Here is a 17,866-nt window from a genome sequence, read left to right as displayed (position 1 = left end):
AGTACCTCGGTAAGTTATTCTCTCGCGTGTCAACTTTGTCCCAACGTGAGAGGCGAACTTCTGCCGTACCTTGTTGACAAACTAGAACGGAGGGAATGCATATAGATCTAGATGAGACTAATCTAGTAGAAAGGCATCTAAAAGAACCACTGCTGGGTCTGTTGAGAGCCTCTTGGACATCGAGGTTGCGAAGAGATCTATGGTTGGATGGCCCCAGGTGACCCAAAGTCTCTTGCATACATCTCTGTGGAGGGTCCAATATGTTGGAATTATTGTCCCTTCCTACTGAGACAAACTGCTAAGACACTCAAGTTGCCTTGGAAGAAATTTGTTACTAGTGAAAAGTCTAGACCTGTTGAACAGGAGAGGAGGTCACTAGCGAACTTGCACCATGTCAGAGAGTAGGTCCCTCCTTGCTAGGAGATGAACATCAAAGCAGGGAGTTGTCCGTGTTGACCTCCATTACTTTGTCTTGAAGGAGAGACCTGAAGCTTTTCCAGGTCAGACTTACTGCCAGAAGCTTCTTGCAGTTAAAATGCATTGTCCTTTGACGCGAGTTCCATAATCCTGAGCATTCCCTACCGCCTAAGGTCGCACCCCAGCCTACGTCCGATGCGTCTGAGAAGAGAAAGTGGTTGGGAGTCTGAACAGTCAGGGGAAGACCCTATAAAAGGTTGATAAAGTCCTTTCCTCAGGTTAGACCAGACTTATCTTCCGGAAACCGGGATCGAGACCGCTTCTAGCGTCTTGTCCTTTTCCAGTGAAGAGCTAGATGAAACCGAAGAGGACGGAGGTGTAGTCTTCCAAGTGACACCAAATGCACCACGGATGACAGTGTCCTAACCAGACTCATCCACAGCCTGACAGGGCTGTATTCCTTCTTCAGCATCTTCTGGATGGATAGCAGGGCTGGGGATTGATCTTCTTGTTCAGCCATGTCCTCATCAGAGGGTTCCTCATCCGAAACTGATGAGGAAACGGCAACGGAGTGGGAAACGTCTGACTCGCTGAATCCGGTCGCACTGGTGGATGCGTGACGGAGCCGGACACAAGATCATGGTACTGCTGCACAGTCTATGAACTGTCAACCATGGGGAAGCGAGGAAGTACAGCGACAACCCGAAACTGTCTAGACTGTCTGGGTAGTACAGACAACCCCTTATCGGGTTGCTGAGGTTGCCGCACTGCGTCACAACAAGTCACCTCTGCTGGTTGTTGAACGTCTTCCCAGTGACACACTGAACGTCCACAACCACCTCCGAGAGTAGCATAACATCAACGTGCGACTGGCAACCCACACTGGGTCGCACCGGTGGAGGAACCATCTCAACTGGCGGACGTGAGTAGGATACCTCAGCGTCAACAGGGCGTACAACCAACCGGTAGGAAGGTCGTTGGCAAGAAGGGTCTTCTCCGTAAAAAATCCTCTATCAAGGACTAAGCTTGGACTGCATGTCTTGCAACAAAGCCCAAGGTCTATGGGAGCAGGTGTGGCAACAGACGGGGTTAGCGACTGAAGCGGAACCATTTACCCTCCCTGGAAGCATGTTATGCTTAAATAAAAGTCCATAGGAGGCTAAGCAGCTTAAGGCTCCTCTCCAAATGACAGAGTCCTCAAGGGAATATCAGAAGGAGGGAGAACAGCACTTTCTCATCTACAGGAACCATATCCGAGAAAAGCTAGGTTCTCTCAGTGAGGGTTTCACTGGTGCAAAAGCAGCAGACCAGAAGGCAACGTTATGAAACTGCTTGACAGTCTGTGAACTGTCAAAAACTGAACTGTCAACCACAACAGGAGCGTGAGGACATACAGCACTGGTGTATAAGTAGCAGACCAGAAGGCAACGTCATGTAACTGTATGACAGTTTGTGAGTTGGCAACAACCAAAGTTGTGTGGGGAAGCCTCAACTCCTGACTGACTAGTTTGCTGCTGGCGAGTGGTGGCAACAACAGTGTGTTGCGGAGGCTGACACACCGTGTCAAAACACGGCAGCTTGTGGTAGCTCACGCACGGCAACGGAGTGCTCTGTGTGTGGGAGTCATCATACATCTGGCAGGGTTGACTGTGCACGGGTGGAGGAGCTCTCACAACAAGAGTGTGAGAGCAGGAAGCCATGCCGGGCGCACAACCGTGGGAGGTGTAGGCCCACGGGTGCATCGTCAACCTTCTCCGCAGTCGGAGTGTGGGAGCTGGCAACAACAAAAGCAGAGTGCTGGTGCGTGGAAGGGGCTGCGGTGGGTTGAGGAGCATGCGGTATGGTATGCGGAGCATGCTGTAAGGTATGCGGCTCATGCTGCATGGTATGCGGAGCATGCTGTAAGGTATGCAGAGCATGCTGCATGGGCTGCGGAGAATGCCGCATAGTGCTGGAACCCGGCAGCTCTACAGAACCTTCCCACTGCTGATGCGGTAGCTCACGCATGTTAGCAGATGGTGCAGCAAGAACATGCGTCTGGCAGGGAGGACTGCGCATCGGTGGTGGAGCTCTCACAGGTGGAGGGTGGGAGCAGGCAGCCGCAGTATCTGCTGAGCGCACAACCTCGGCGGGTTGTAGGTTAACAGGTGCATTGTCAACCTTCCAGCATGATACTCCTGCATGAAGGAGCAAGCTGAGACTGTATAGTCTGCAGCATGGACCACTAGGGTCTATGAAAGACAACAACAAACGGAGCTACTGTCCGTTGTGACTGAGGGTCTAAAACAGCTGGTGCGGCAACAGACGGAGTTACTGCCTGTTGCGGTACCACCTTGCCTCTCTTGGGAGGTGTGCAGTTGTCGTACTGCAGCGAGTCCGAACTGACCCAGTGGCTACACCTAGGCCGTTGGACTTGCGCGGAAGGGACCGACTTGCACTTAAAAGCTGCAAGATTTGGTCCATGGTTTCTGCGAGAAACCTCTTCCGCAGACGAGGAATAAATGGGCTCTCTCGTCTTTGTGTGGGTGGGGTGATCACGTCGGCAACGTGTGTAGATACACCCGAAACCACGGAGGGAAACGTCCTTCGACATTACTTCTCCCCTGGGCTTGGGAGCTTGTAAGAGGTATCGGACTAGGTGAACAACTGGCACGAACAGACGAACCCTCGAACGCAACACTGTAACACTTTGCGCATATCACTTTATCACTTTTGATTTTCTGTTTGCACTTATTTCACTGAACTCGAAACTTTAAGTGGTTTGTACCTGAAACACGCAATCCTATCCTTCATTAAAAGGTAGTAATTGCGAAAACAGTAATACAATGTAACAGAAAAACCTAATGAAAGATAAAGAATTCAGTGGCTGGAAAAGAGACTAAACACTAGATCAAATAAACTACGTTTAAAATCTCTCACCGCATAAAGCCTGGGAACAAGAATAAAACTCTAGAAACGTTTTACCTTCTTCCCCTATAGCGACTAGGGAGAAGAGCAAAAAACGAGAACAACGTTACCCGCTTGAACGAAACGTTTATCCTCCTCTCTCTCCCTCCGTCTCTATCTCTCTCTCTCTCTCTCTTGACTTAGAACCTGAGAGATGAGCCCAATTATATAAATCGTTAAAACATATTATTTGTTAAAGGAAAAAAACTGAAAGGTTTCCCAAATAAAAAGTTCCTTTATTAGAATTAAAACCATTTAAGCTAAGAAAGAATGAACGAAACGCTAGAATCGGTTTACTCTTACTGCAACGTGAAACCGTGAAATACTCTCTCTCTCTATCGTAACGATAGAGCGCAAGTTGAACGTTCTGAACGTCAACAACTGCGGAGACTAAACAAAACGTTAGTTCAACTTTGAAAACAGTACGAGACTATCAAAGAAATTCTTTCAAAAACATTAAAATTAAAATAGCATAAATTCTTAACAGGAAAAACGATATGACGGGCTCAATGTTAATTAACTTCGGTTCCAAGTAAGGACCGCCTACTATTAGGAAAGGTCGCATATAAACCAACATAAAAATTAATTTTTATAAGTTATAATAAATGGAAAGTTAATCAAAAAGTGAAAGAGAGTCTAAACTCTCTTCGACACCAACACTTCCGTCTAAGGGAAGGGTCGGCCATTAAAAAGTGAAAGAGAGTCCATACTCTCTTCGTCACCATAATTAAATCAAATTAATTCCAAAAGCTTGCTAAGTTAATGATAAAGCTTCCTGAATAGCGAAGGCTAAACTCTAGAGCAAATACATCACCAAATCGTGAACAATAACTCCAGAATCAACAGCGTATCCAAGTAGGTCTAGCCGGTGGCACGACAGAGGAAAAATTGAGTTCTTGTTGACAAGAAGTACTTGAGTACCTGCTCACAGATGGCGCTGTTGTGTACACCCCCACCTGTATAGCGATCGCTGGCGTATCCCGACCGTAGATTTCTGTCGGGCAACAGAGTTGACAGCTACATGATCATCGGGTAAGATTAATATTGAAAAATGTATGTATATATATGTTATATATATGTGTCTATATATATATATATATATATATATATATATGTATATATATATATATATGTATGTGTATATATAAATGTATATACTGTATGTATATACTGTATATGTATATATATATATATATATATATATATATATACATATATATATACATATATATATATATATATATATATATATATATATATATATATATATATATATATACATATATATATATATATACATATATATATATATATATATATATATATATATATGCATACTGTATATATATATATATATATATATATATATATATATATATATAATATATATATATATATATATATATATATATATATATATATGCATACTGTATATATATATATATATATATATATATATATATATATATGTATATATATATATATATATATGTATATATATATATATATATATATGTATATATATATACATATACTTATATATATACACACATATATATATATATTATATATATATATATATATATATATATATATATATATATATATATATATGTATATATACGACCATTCCAACATACAAGCATACTGAGATACAAGCCAGCATCCAAGCAAAATTTTGCATTGTGATACAAGCACAATATTGAGATACGAGCACTCTTACAGATGCTAATGCTAGATGGCGGAGCACTTAGGAACCGCTCTAATCCCTCATCTCTCGTTCGGTTCATGTACAGTAGTTGTTTACTGCTGTACACATCTGCCAAGCATTTCCGGTTTTGTGTTTGTGCTATCTAAATGATTCTAACTATATCTTTATCTTTTTTTATTTTGTTATTGTGAGACTGGAGTGTAAAGGGATACTAGTTTTTCTTTACATTATTGCTTATCAAAATTTGACAAACTATGTTATTGTATACATACTTATTTATCTTTTTTCATTAAATCTGTATCTAATAAGTTTCCTTTATTGTCTTTTTTCTCTCAGGAATGAAATAAACTTATTTTCCATTTATCTTATAAACTGGAAGTGTTTTCTTCCCCTGTAAATGTCCCCTTCTCAGCCACTAATTTTGTCTTTTTTTTTCTTAGTGACATTGTTTTAACTTTTTTTTGTTTCCTCTACTAATGTTTAGTACTTAAATAACCTGGAAACGGCTTAACTCTGAATAACATTAAGCAACTACAGTTCTAGCTGGGTCCCCTTGCCCAGTATAAAATCATGAGGGGTGCACAGTGCCCAGTTAGTTCTCTTGACATGTTACCTAGATTTTTGGGTATTCCACCATTTTACCTTTTTGTGTAGTGAACGTTGGAGTGTGGTCGGCATTCGGACACTAAGCAGTTTGGGTGCTACCTCTGGCCACAGTCCGCAAACTACTACAACGAGGCCTTCATCTTGTGTGTGGTGTAGTGGATGTGCAGGAAAAGTCCAGATGACAATGTCACTGTCTGCCATCATCATTCCTCTGCTCATGTGAAGGATAATCTTATTGGTTGTCTAAAGTTCCACAATCCCTCTACCAGGCTGTCATCCTTGGTGATGTAGTCTCTCTTGACCTGTGTACAGGTGGTAGATGAGGATGGTAGCCTTTGTCCAGTCTCAAAATGCGTGTGCTCGTTCCTACATGGGATCGAGTACTGGTAGCAGGAACGTGAGCATCTATACCTCATGCCAGCTCACTTTTCCCAGGATTGATGGGTGATACAGCCCTACCTCTGTCACGCAGATCTAACAAGGGGTCAGGCAAAGCCTTGTGAGGCTTTGAACAATCGCTCCTGACTGGCGACTTTCTTCTTCTTCATCAGTAAATCTGGTGTTGTGCCCAATCGCTCAGCGGCCGATGTCAAGGAAACAGGGCTGGGGAAGGAGGGAGCATACAATTCTTTCCCTAGCCAGAAGTAAAGTTCAGGATTTTCTAGCCAGTGGCAACAAAAACCAAGGAGGACCAGGGAACAGCATGAGAGGAGTCATCAACATTTGTCACATCCTGTGCTCCTTCTGCAAGTGGAACAGCACAAATGGAGGAAATGGCAAGAGCAGTCCTGGAGGTTCCAGCATCTGCTAACACCTTACGCATCATTGCCCAAAGGGAGGCACAACATCATCAGGACCAAGTCACTTCAAACACTGTTGTCGGTCTTCACAAAGGCGGGCGAACTCTGAGGAGGATGCAGGGGGATATTATCTTCACTGGGCTTGAGGACAAATTGGGGTCCACTCCTACTTCAGATTTTTCACAAAATTCGACTCGAGAAGAAGCTGAAGATGGCACTGCAGTTTAAGAAAAAATGAGCTAAAGAGCTTCTTCTGAAGACAAAATCTCTCTCTTAGACTTCTTCCTTCTACTACAATATTCAGACGACTGCCACATCCTATGCACATCACAGGGGATGACTGTAAAAGGTCATACCCTCTGAAATTGTGACTAGATTTACCACATGTGTGGTTTTCATCCCAAGCAAAATGCAAAACACTCAAAGTTAGAGAAGCAGAGAAAACTATACAGTACATCAGTGCTACCCCGCAGCTGATATCTAAGTGGTTGCCTAGTGGACTGTCGGGTGGGTGGGGCTTACCTGGCCCCAATGACAGAAAAATACCTCCCCTATTTATAAAATTTAAATAGTTAAGTTTCAGCTTTATTTATGGCCTAAGGTTTGTATTCACATAGGAACAAATCTTTTACTTGTTTTTCTTCTAGAAATAGCAGCATCTGAAGACTAAAGAAGATGAGAAAGAGGAGTAACTAGCAGTTTGCCTTCTTTGGGGTCATCAAGCCAGTGATGGCAATCTCCTGGGATGGGGGGGGGGGTGCTGGACCATAATACCCGCGATAGTCAATGGATTACTATAGAAGCATAAATCCGACCTATGTTGAAAATCGGCATGCGTCGGATCACTTAAATCCAATCAAAGACGTATGAGTGGTATAACTGTATGGTAAACATACATAAATCAGACTCCTAAGAAAGTTGAGAAAAGATCTAACAATTGTGGCCAAAAATGTGACATTTTACAGTTTTGCAGGCGGGTGACTCCCCAAAAACCACAGCTATCTTGTTAATGATTCAATGGCCCTTCTAGCTCCTATTCTATTCAAAGAACAAAAGATTTGTAGTGTATCAGCATAGGAACAAACTGAATACTGTATTGAAAAAACATAACACGTAAATCTTCTCTAACCTCGTCACCAAGGGAGTGTAGTTGAATATATCTTCATCATCAGTATCCATTCTCTGCAAAAAAAAAAATTGCTATCAATACATGTACACGTGTAAATAAGGATAAAAGAAAAACATCACAAATATTTGAAATAATTTGTAATTTTCTTAGCCATACAAACCTGAGTACTTTAATTATGAAGATTGACTCAGCGTGAGCTAGAACCGGTCATCAAAGATGGATAATATTCAATTATCCAGCTGTGAGGGTGGGGGACAAGGATTAAAGGACTCAGGCTTGTATGCCTTGGAACAAATACAAATTACTTTACTCATTTGTGATTTGTTTCTATGCGACATACAAACCCTCATCCTTCAATTAAAAAGACTCACTGCTTGATGGGTTGGAAGCCCCTTAGAATCTAAATGGAATGGTTCATTTTGACCTCAGCAATCCCCTACCTGACTTTCAAAAGGATGAAAAACTGATAGGACCTAGGATGTACATACAAGCATGTACCTAATCAAACTAGAGATAGCTTTCTCCCGTTGGGCAGGTCAGTTAGAAACATATACAGTAATGCTTCACAACAAAATTAATTGGTTCCGTAATGGCTTTCGTAAAGTGTTTTTTTCGACTTGTGAGTCACCTTTTACATGTAAATACTGTAGACTAATTTGTTCCAGACCCGACAAAAACACCACATTAAATAATTATAAAAAGGATACACACCACTAAATGTATGAAAAGTACTGTATTTTGATCATTTAATAATAAATTAACCATTGGTAACCTGTAAAAGAAGTGTTTAATTAGAGCAAAGAGTAAAAATACAATAACAAAAATATGGAACCTTACCTTTGAAGTGAGGCGATATCCGAGAGCGAAGTGCGGGGCGGTAAAGGAGGATTAAAAACGGAGGAACACATTAACAAGTGGCAGAAAACGTAAACACTTACCGGTAACTTTACAAAACATGTATTAATGACAGAAAACATTTACACTTAATTTTAGGAAACATATTTACAAATGGCAGGAAATATTAACACTTAACTTTACGATAAACTTAAAATAAAATTTCTTTTTTTTTTCCTTTTTCTATTTTTTTTTTTTACTTTAGGTTTTGTATTTTCTAAATTTAATTACAATACATATTCTCTTCATCACTGCCACTTTTCTTTCATTTTTTAGCTGGCACTTCGTCTGCTTCTACCGAAGGCCTCTTTTTAAAATAATCGTCCAAAGAATCTTGTTACTGCCTGCTTCTTAAATTTTTCCTGAAATGACTCAGGCAAACTTCATTACAGTACTCAAGCGCATGACCTGTGAGAATTTTTTCTGGGTGTCTCTTTTCTATGGGAGCCACTATTTTAAAGTAGCCATCTAGACCCTCTGCCGTTGCCAGTGGGTCTCCTCACCCCCCCCCCCCCTTCGTACTCATCCTGAACGACGTTCAGTTGCATGGCCTCCAACTCCACGTCATCCTTCGTAAGTTCCTCTTGGTGCTCATCGATAAGCTCACCAATGTCGGCCTCCTCAACTTCCAGACCCATGGACTTCCCGAGTGTAATGATCTCAGTAACTTCAGATAGGGCGACAGGTTCAGGATCGTCAACATTTTCAGAATCAGCTTCAGCTTGGTCTGCGTGGGAGCCCTTGAAATCCCGTGCGGAGACAGCATCAGGCCACAGCTTCTTCCAAGCAGAGTTCAAGGTATGCCTCGAAACCTGCCAAGCTTCATCGATCATTTTGAGGCATATGATAATATCAAAATGCTCCTTTCAAAATTGACGAAGGGTGAGGTTTGTCTTCTCAATTATTTCGAAGAGATATTTCGTATAAAGCTTCTTAAAAATGGGAATCACTTGCTGGTCCATGGGCTGGAGGAGAAGGGTGGTGTTCGGTGGAAGATAGAGAACCTTGATGAAGAAATATTCTGCTACAATATCTTCATCGAGGGCAGGAGGGTAAGCAGGGGCATTGTCCAGCACCAGCAGGCCTTTCATAGGGAGGCACTTCTCATCCAAATACTTTTTCACAAACGGCCAAAACAAATATTTATCCACTTGATGAACAATTGTCTTGTTACCCAGGCTTTACCATTAGCCCTCCACAACAAGATTAGATTTCCTTAGTGACTTTGTGGGTCTAGAAGGCTCGAGGAATATCGGAGTGATACACCAGCAGGGGTTTCAAATTGCAATCCCCACTGGCATTTGCACAGAGTGCAAGGGTTAGCTAGTCCTTCATAGGCTTATGCCCAGGTAGCCTCTTACTTCTGCCGTGATGTATGTTCGAAGAGGCATTTTTTTCCAAAAAAAAGCCCAGTCTCGTCCCAATTGAAAACTTACTGGGGACTGTAGCCCTCCTGGACAGTTAACTCGTCGAACGTCTTAACAAAGGCTTCGGCCGCTTTCGTGTCCGAACTTGAAGCCTCCCCATGACACACCACCAAATGAATGCCTGATTGTCTCTATCGTCGATGGATTTCGGCCATATTCCTTCGTGAGCACAATTAACCGCATGCCAGCCTCGTATTTCTTGATTACTTCCTTCATCTCCATGGAAAGCATCATCTTCTTCTTTCCCTTGACATCAGCGACTTTCTTGGGACCCATGGCTAATGATGTAACGTAATATCACACACGATACAGTACTGTAAAATTGTTATGAAAGCAAAATCACAAACACTAAGTCAATGCGTACAATACCGCTGCCGAAACGAAAAGACATAGGAACGCCAATGTGTAGATGCATGATGGGATGCAGTACAAAAGATGCTGACCAATAGGAGAGCAGGATCTTATGGTGGTAACTAGCATCCGAGTAGGGCGATAACCAATGGGAGCGCGGAAGGATGGCTCTCTCACTGTACCTCCTTTCGTTGTTCGAAATATTTTTGTAATGCAAGTCGTACAATTCTTCGCATCTCGTTTCGCAGAGTGAAAATATCGTAAGCAGATTCTTTCGTATCGAGAGATTTGACTGTACCTTGCATGATTAATGGGAAGGTATAAGATTCATCATCCCACTGCTCGTTAAACAGGGATGGGAGAGATACTTACTTCTTTAGACCTAAAGAATGGAGCTCTGAAGTGTAACTTACCAGCATCAAGTCAAATCCAGCATGTAATGTTTCAAACGCTTAGTTCCCGAGGGGGGAGACACAAGAATGAAGGAGCACAGCCAGTCATACTACCAATCATTCCAGACTTACATCTACACGTTAACATAGACAAGATGCATCCTTATCGTATGTGGGAGCTGGGCTGGTTGCATAACTACCTGAACATCTCCCACAAGTCCAAGCACAAAGGTGTCAATGGACTTGTGGGTATATTCTCGCAAGTAAAACACCATGAATGCAGTCTGCCTTTCCAAACACCTACTTGGCCAACTGACAGGCCTCTCCCTATGGCAAGATTGAGGCCAGTACCCCTTGAAATCTCTTTCTTGGACCTATCAGTGTTAACCAAAACTCTCTCTGACACTCAGGCTAAAGGTGTAGGGTCCTTTTCAGATGACACGACAGAGCCCTCACAGGCTCCAAGAGCATCTCCTCTCGATCACCCCCCAAAGCTTCCCAAAGAGAGGGGATGAAGGACAGTACTCTGGGTCATGAGCCACCGTGTTCCAGGTTTTGGCCAGTAAGTCTGGCATAAAACTGAAGAAGGCCTTCTTCCACCCCTTGGCATGGGTGACTAACAAGAGAGACCATACAACTCACCCCATCTCTTTGCCAATGCTAGAAGTTGTCAGACAGGGATCTGACTCTCAAGACTGTCTTTCTGCTACAAAGACAGTCTTGAGCACCAGATTCCTGTCTGACAACCTCCTCCATGGTTTCAAACAAGGTATACACAAGAGCCGAAAGGACTACAGTCCCCGTCCCCCTCCGGGACCTGAGATCCCGGGTGGGCAAGACTTCTCCAAGTTCCTCCTGAGCATAGACAATTTCCCAGGAGGCGGAGAGGTCAATGCTATACAGTCGGAAAACTAATTCAAGGCCAATATGTAGTCTTTTACAGTCATGACCGATAGGCACTTCACCTGGCGAAGGAAGACCATGAATTCCTCGATCTGTGACAGAGTTGCTTCGACCGGAGAAAAATCTCTTCTGACACTAATTGCAGAAGATGGCCCATTAAGGAGGACGGCCGGCAAATGCCGTTTTTTCAAGGACAGGACTTTGACATTCATACCACTTACTAAGGTGACTTAGGTCATTTCCAAACTACATAGTATTTTGCCTCTGACCTTCGGTTTTGCGACGCCGAGCAATTTATCTTGAAAATTATTGTTTTTCAAGTTCTATCTCCTCCCTTGATAATAAACATTAAGACCTGGGATTACTACCCTAGATGGACCTGATGTAGACCTCCAATCAATTAGAGATTTTTTTCTAAAAGTCATATTTTTGCTAGATATGAATTTTTTCATTATAGTAAAAAAATAAACCTTAATATATACTAGCTGAACTCAGGACGGATATTGTTTATAAGATCAGCATGGTCCCTCGTTGATGTTCCTCGCTATCACGCAATTCACTGTAAGGTTTCTACATTTAACATCGTATTTAAGAAGGCTACATGATAGCTGTGTCTTTTCAATTGTAGATATTACCATGAAATTTGGTAGGAACAGAAAAACTATGTTTCAAATCAGTCCCTGAAATTTTCAATTGGATATGTGAATTATTCTAGGAACAATCTACTCCACTGCCCAGCCAAAAATATCCATTCAACCCATACCGAAATAAATGTTTGCTGTGGCTTTTCTATGGCAGATATCAACATGAAAAATGACAAATTCAGAGATAATTTGTATTTTCCATAACTAAAACAAACCTGGAGTTGTTTATGTGGATATTCTTTCAGCGGCAGCTGGAGGTAGCCATTAGACTTTAATTGCGAGGAGGCAACCCTACCTAACCGCTTAAGAGAGTAGGCTGGGGTTGGCTAGGGGTACCCAGCTGCCTCTATATATACTCTCGCAGAGGTGAAAGACGTCACTTTTTATTGCATGCAGGACTTCTGGGGGACAGGTGATGGCGGCCCAATTTATATAAATAACTCCAGGTTTGTATTAGTTAGGGAAAAATATAAATTATCTCCGAATTTGTCATTTGTTCCCATACTAACAAACCTTTCGTTATTTATGTGGGTGACTCACTCTTAGGTGGGTGGAGGTCTTAGATCTGGCATGGACATTGGCCTGGTTTTACCTAGTACAGTATATGACTGTGGTCTAGGGAAAACTTTGATACCTTGCTGAAATATGCAAGGTGAGTACATGTATACTTGCGGCCTGCGCAATGCAGTAAAATAGAGGTTGTTATTAATATGAACGTCTGTGAGTTTATATAGGAAAATAACAAGACGTATCCCATTGCTCCCTCTCAGAAAGCAATGGGGACATAGACAGTATAAAAATTTTTAACTTATATTAGGCTGCACAAGGGAAGTGATAATTACCTGCAGAGGTTGAAGCCAGCTTGCAGAAGGACCCATGGTGCTGTACCCCAAGGAAGGGGAAGATGAAGAAAGGAAAGCCAGAAATTCTTCTCATTCATCCCAGTCTTAACCCGGTAACCAATGCCCTCAACCAACTGCTACTTGTCCATCAAGGAGCTTGAGGTATCTTAAACCACTTGTTGAGCAGCCACCTGTGGACAGAGAGTAAAGGTATCAAGTCTCCTGTGGTTCACATCTTTAAGGTAATGGGCTGTGAAGGTGGTTTGTCTTTTCCACACACCCCCTTGGAGAACCTGTAACATGGAGAAGTTGTGTTTAAACGCTAGGGAAGTATTGATTCCCCTGACGTCATGGGCTCTAGGTCGACGAGCCTGAGGAAGATCAGGGGCCAAGGCTCTTTCGATCACTTGGCAAATCCAGGAGGAAACTGCGTTCTTAGTGACCCTCCTCTACTCTTCCTGAGCTAGCAAACAGATATGTTAGTCTGGGCTGTGTTGCTGCAGTGCGTTTAAGATAGTATCTCAAACTCCTCACTGGGCAAAGTAACAATTGATCTGGGTCGTTGGATACAGAACGAAAACTCAAAATCTGAAAGGGCCCGAATCTATGGTCTAGTACCCCCGGCTTTGGAGTCTTAGCAATAAACTCAGGGACAAAGATGAGCGTCACTTCCCCCCATTCCCTTGAATGGGCGATGTCATACGAGAGTCCATGAAGTTCACCGACTCTCTTTGCCGAGGCTAAAGCGAGCAGGAACGTTGTCTTCAAAGTGAAAAATCAGTCAGCTGTATGGCATAATGGTTTGTAGGGAAGTCCTTTAAAAGATCTCAAGACGCGAACAACGTTCCACGGAGAAGGCCTGATCTTTGACTGGGGGCAAGTTATCTCATAACTCCAAATGAGTAAAGAAAGCTCTGAGGAGGAAATATCGACTCCTTTCAGCTTGAAGACAAAGCTTAAAGCTAAGCAATAGCCTTTAACCCCCGATACTGAAAGGAGCTTTTCCTCCCGAAGGTATACAAGAAATTCTGCTATTACCTGAATACTGTAGTGGCATCGAGTGGAGAGATATTTCTTCCCTGGCACAGGGGAGAGGAATAAGCCGTGGTTCCTTGCAGTAGGTGTGCTGGAGCTGTAGGATGCTCCGAAGAGCTAGCAGACAGAGCAGGCTTGAAGGCTTGCACCACTGTTCTGACCATAGCACTGAATCATGGCTGCTGACAGACTGACGCACTGTTGGACAGATCCCCTGAAGGGAAAGGGACCGAAGGTTCCCCGTGCGGAGTCTCTGCTGTTGATGGGTCCACCTTATAGGAAGGCAGCTTCGGGATCCTGAACCCCTCTGTGGAGACCTCTTCCCCATTCCCCGGCGGTCGCGCTGTAATATGTTTGCGGGGAAGGGAATGAAACGATGGTGACCCGTCGATTCGATGTTCCTTAAACCTAGGAGCTTGTAGAACCTGCTGGCGCACTGGTGAGCGCTGGCGAGCACTGGTGGCCCAGATAGCACTTGTGCGCAGATTCCAGAGAATGAGCGGAAGCGCTGGAGCACAGTACGGCGCTGCGCAGGATGCTGGTGTGCAGTTTCCACTGAATGCACAGGAGAGTGCTGGTGCGCAGGTGAGCGCTAGCGAGCTGGAGGGTGCTGATGAGCTAGAGAGAGCTTTGGATCAGGAGAGCGTTGATGCGTAGTTGAGCGCTGGAGAGCATGAGAGCACTGGCGCTTGGGAGAGCGGTGACGTACAGGAGACCGCTGTTGGTTTGGAGAGCGCTTTCGTACAGGAGTGCTGGCGAGCCGGAGACCGAGGCTGCACATGAGAGCGCTGATGAGCTTGAGCTGGAGAGCGCAGTTGCGCTGGCGAGCGTAGGTTGGCTGGCGAGCATTAGCAAGCTTGCAAACGCTGCTCTTTGGAACGGTGGGGCTGCGCTGGAGAGCACATGCAATCGGGAGATAGCTGCGGCATTGAAGGGTGCATAGGACGAGCAGGAGAATGCTGGGGATTAGGCGAACGTTGAGGCGCTGAAGAACGATGACTCTCTGAAAAACGTTGGGAGTGCAGGCTGGAACTGACACTCAGCGGAGGATAGGTTGCAGCAGGGAGTCCTTGAAGGCCGGACCCAGAAGTCCCAAGGACAACCACACCTGTAAACAGAAGACATAGACAAGGCCTCACCTGGAGGGAGAGGTGGAGCTGTTTCACTAGGAGAAGCAACACCATCTCTTGAGGACTCGGGTTGGCCAAAAATCAGAGAGTCTAGGCTACTGCTCGATGGTCTCTTGAAAGAGGCCGAACGAGTAGGAGCTTCAGAGGAAGGTCGGGAAGCGGAAGAAGAGGTTTTGGGTTTTTTCCCTTCAAAAGAACCTTCGAAGGAGAAATATTCCGCTTAGACTTCTTCTTCCATCGTCACCCGAACCTTTCTCACCGGGAGGCAGACCACTCCCAACACTCCTTACACTTACTGTATTACCACTCGCGACACTCATTACTCTTAATGTATTACCAGTCGCGACACTCATTACACTTATTACCACTATCACATCATTGACCTCTGCAGTCGGGACAAAGGATGTGGCGGTCGGTATCCATGGCAGACATGAAGGTATCGCAGGGCCGGCATTCAAGTCCGGGGCAGGTACGCATGGTTGGCAGAAGTCAACACAAACACACACTATTAAAGAGAAAGCACAAATAAAAAGCATTAATGGCAGTCCAAAATATAACTTGGTGAGGATGAAGAACAGCAATGACCGTTCACCATCCGAGCCTAAAGCAAAGTGAGCTAAATCACCAGTGTGTGAGCGGGGGTGGAAGCAAGCTAACACCCCCTGACTAGCACAATGGTAGTTAACCCTCGCTAAATTTTAATGGCTCGTCATTTTAGCTTTGCTAAAATTAATACCCCTAAATAAATAGCGTAGGTTTATATTCCAGTTACGGAACAAACCACATTTTAAAAGGGAAACTAACATAAGAACACAATCTAACCTTTTTCCACAGCTAACCTAAATTAGGAGCCATATCCTTTCCTACTGTAGAGGAGGACTACGACCCTTCTGAGATCCCCCTTAGACGGCTGTATTCTTAGCTTACCTTAAGAATAGGTCTCAACCCTGTGTTTGCTTTGCAGCCAGCTTCACTACTGCCAATTAACACTAAACCATAATTTTGCAAATTGTAAAATATCTTAATATTGTAAGTGAGATATAGTTAAGCAATATTTTTAGGGTGTATGTATGATAGTGGCCACCTTTATGTATAATGACGGTTGACTACGAATACGGCAGCGTAAAGGCCCAGATAAACTGTCAATCATGATTGTGCAAACAGTGTTTAAGCCCTACACTACTATCAAGTTTGTGCAATCATTAGTTGACTCCTAAAGCTTGTGGCGTGAAGATGAGCAAAGAGGCAGCGTGTATAGGCATTATTCTGGCTTTTGACGATGAGGAGGAAAGTAAATGTAAAAAGAAAGATGTGGATGAAAGAGTTGTTCAAAAAAAGAAGTAAATTTTTCAGTTCCATTCGATAGTTCGAACGTAAAGAATTTAATTTCTTGGTCACTGTGGATCGTGTGGCACTAGGGTCTATTTCTCGCATTTTTTCTATTAATTTGACATAGCATTCTCTTTTCAAAACTCTGTTCTTATAATCATCGCTTATAATTTTCCACAAAGCAGGAAAATCTCTATAGAGATGAATAAACTCCCTCCAAAAATCTTGAGAGTCCTGTGCGCTCGCCATGGTACTAAAGAAAAGACTGAGCTGTTGGCGCAATCATCGCTACAGATTATCAGTTATTATTGTGTAACTACTATGATTGGGCAAACTACTGAATCATCTGCGCAAACTGTCAATCACACCTACTCACTAAAGGATATGCCTGCACAACCACTTAGATTGCACAATCATGATTGATAGTTTATCTGGGCCTTAAGGGGGCTCGCTGGGGCGTTAGACCCCTCAGTTAGGCTTCTAGGTTAGGTTTGGGGGGGGGGAAGTTTAGGCTAGTTAGTGTCCATTTTTTATGCTTACGGGAAAAAACTGGCCGCTGATATACAAAGGCTCCCTATTTACCTTGGTTATTTTGCATTTGAGTAGGATTTCTTGACGTCCCCTTTCTCTAGGATACATACCAGATTTGGTCCCTTTGTCTCATGCCCTTATTATCCTGATTTCGTTCATCACAATAACATTATACTGTATACCTAAACACCTTACAACGGTTCTTAGTTGCAACTTTGCATGATGGAATGTGAAGAAAATTATTCAGAAATGTCAATTTTAGTGTCAGTACTTACATATTTAGCATTTCATAATCATCAGAGAAATACACCAAAATTGAATCGGTTCAGTTCAGTTGTTAGGCGGAGGGATTAGCCTTTTCATCGGCACCTCCTTAGCTTACTTCTTTATTCTAATTCTTTCATTTTCTTCTCTTTTTTCACATCTGATAAATATATTCGTTTCTTTTCTCTATTCCTTTTTTCTTAAACAGCACGTTTCTTATTATCTTCTTCTTTTCTTCTTCGTACGGCTGCTGTGATTCTATTATTTTCCTTCTCTTGTCGCTGAGGTCTAGACCAGTGATTCTTAAACTGGGGGGCGCCAGGAGCTTCCAAGGGGGGGGGGGGGGCACAAGCAGGGCTGATAGATGGTGCCATTCTTTTTCCTAATATAATTTCAAAATAGTCAAAAACATTATCACTGCTTCCATTTGTTTTTTAATTATCATCTCAAAACATGCCAACAACTCAATTAATAAATGCCATAAGTTATGAAAGTGACACGTGTGGCTAACCCTT

General features: G+C 43.1%; 1 protein-coding gene across 1 annotated transcript in view; it reads right to left on the bottom strand.

Annotated features, from left to right (window-relative positions):
- Positions 1-17,593, bottom strand: part of LOC137634449 (DNA cross-link repair 1 protein-like) — a 157,894-nt gene extending 140,301 nt beyond the window's left edge. Inside the window, exons 1-2 of the mRNA XM_068366849.1 lie at positions 17,363-17,593; positions 7,610-7,662 (exon numbers count right to left, since the gene is read on the bottom strand). Of these exons, the coding sequence (XP_068222950.1) occupies positions 7,610-7,659 (50 nt within the window). The 5' untranslated portion in view covers positions 7,660-7,662; positions 17,363-17,593. The remainder of the gene's footprint in view (positions 1-7,609; positions 7,663-17,362) is intronic.
- Between the last annotated feature and the right edge of the window lie 273 nt (positions 17,594-17,866).

Source organism: Palaemon carinicauda, chromosome 44 (assembly GCF_036898095.1).
Source record: "Palaemon carinicauda isolate YSFRI2023 chromosome 44, ASM3689809v2, whole genome shotgun sequence".
Taxonomy (NCBI): domain Eukaryota; kingdom Metazoa; phylum Arthropoda; class Malacostraca; order Decapoda; family Palaemonidae; genus Palaemon; species Palaemon carinicauda.
Note: the sequence above shows the minus strand (reverse complement) of the source record. Positions and strands in the feature narration are given on the sequence as shown.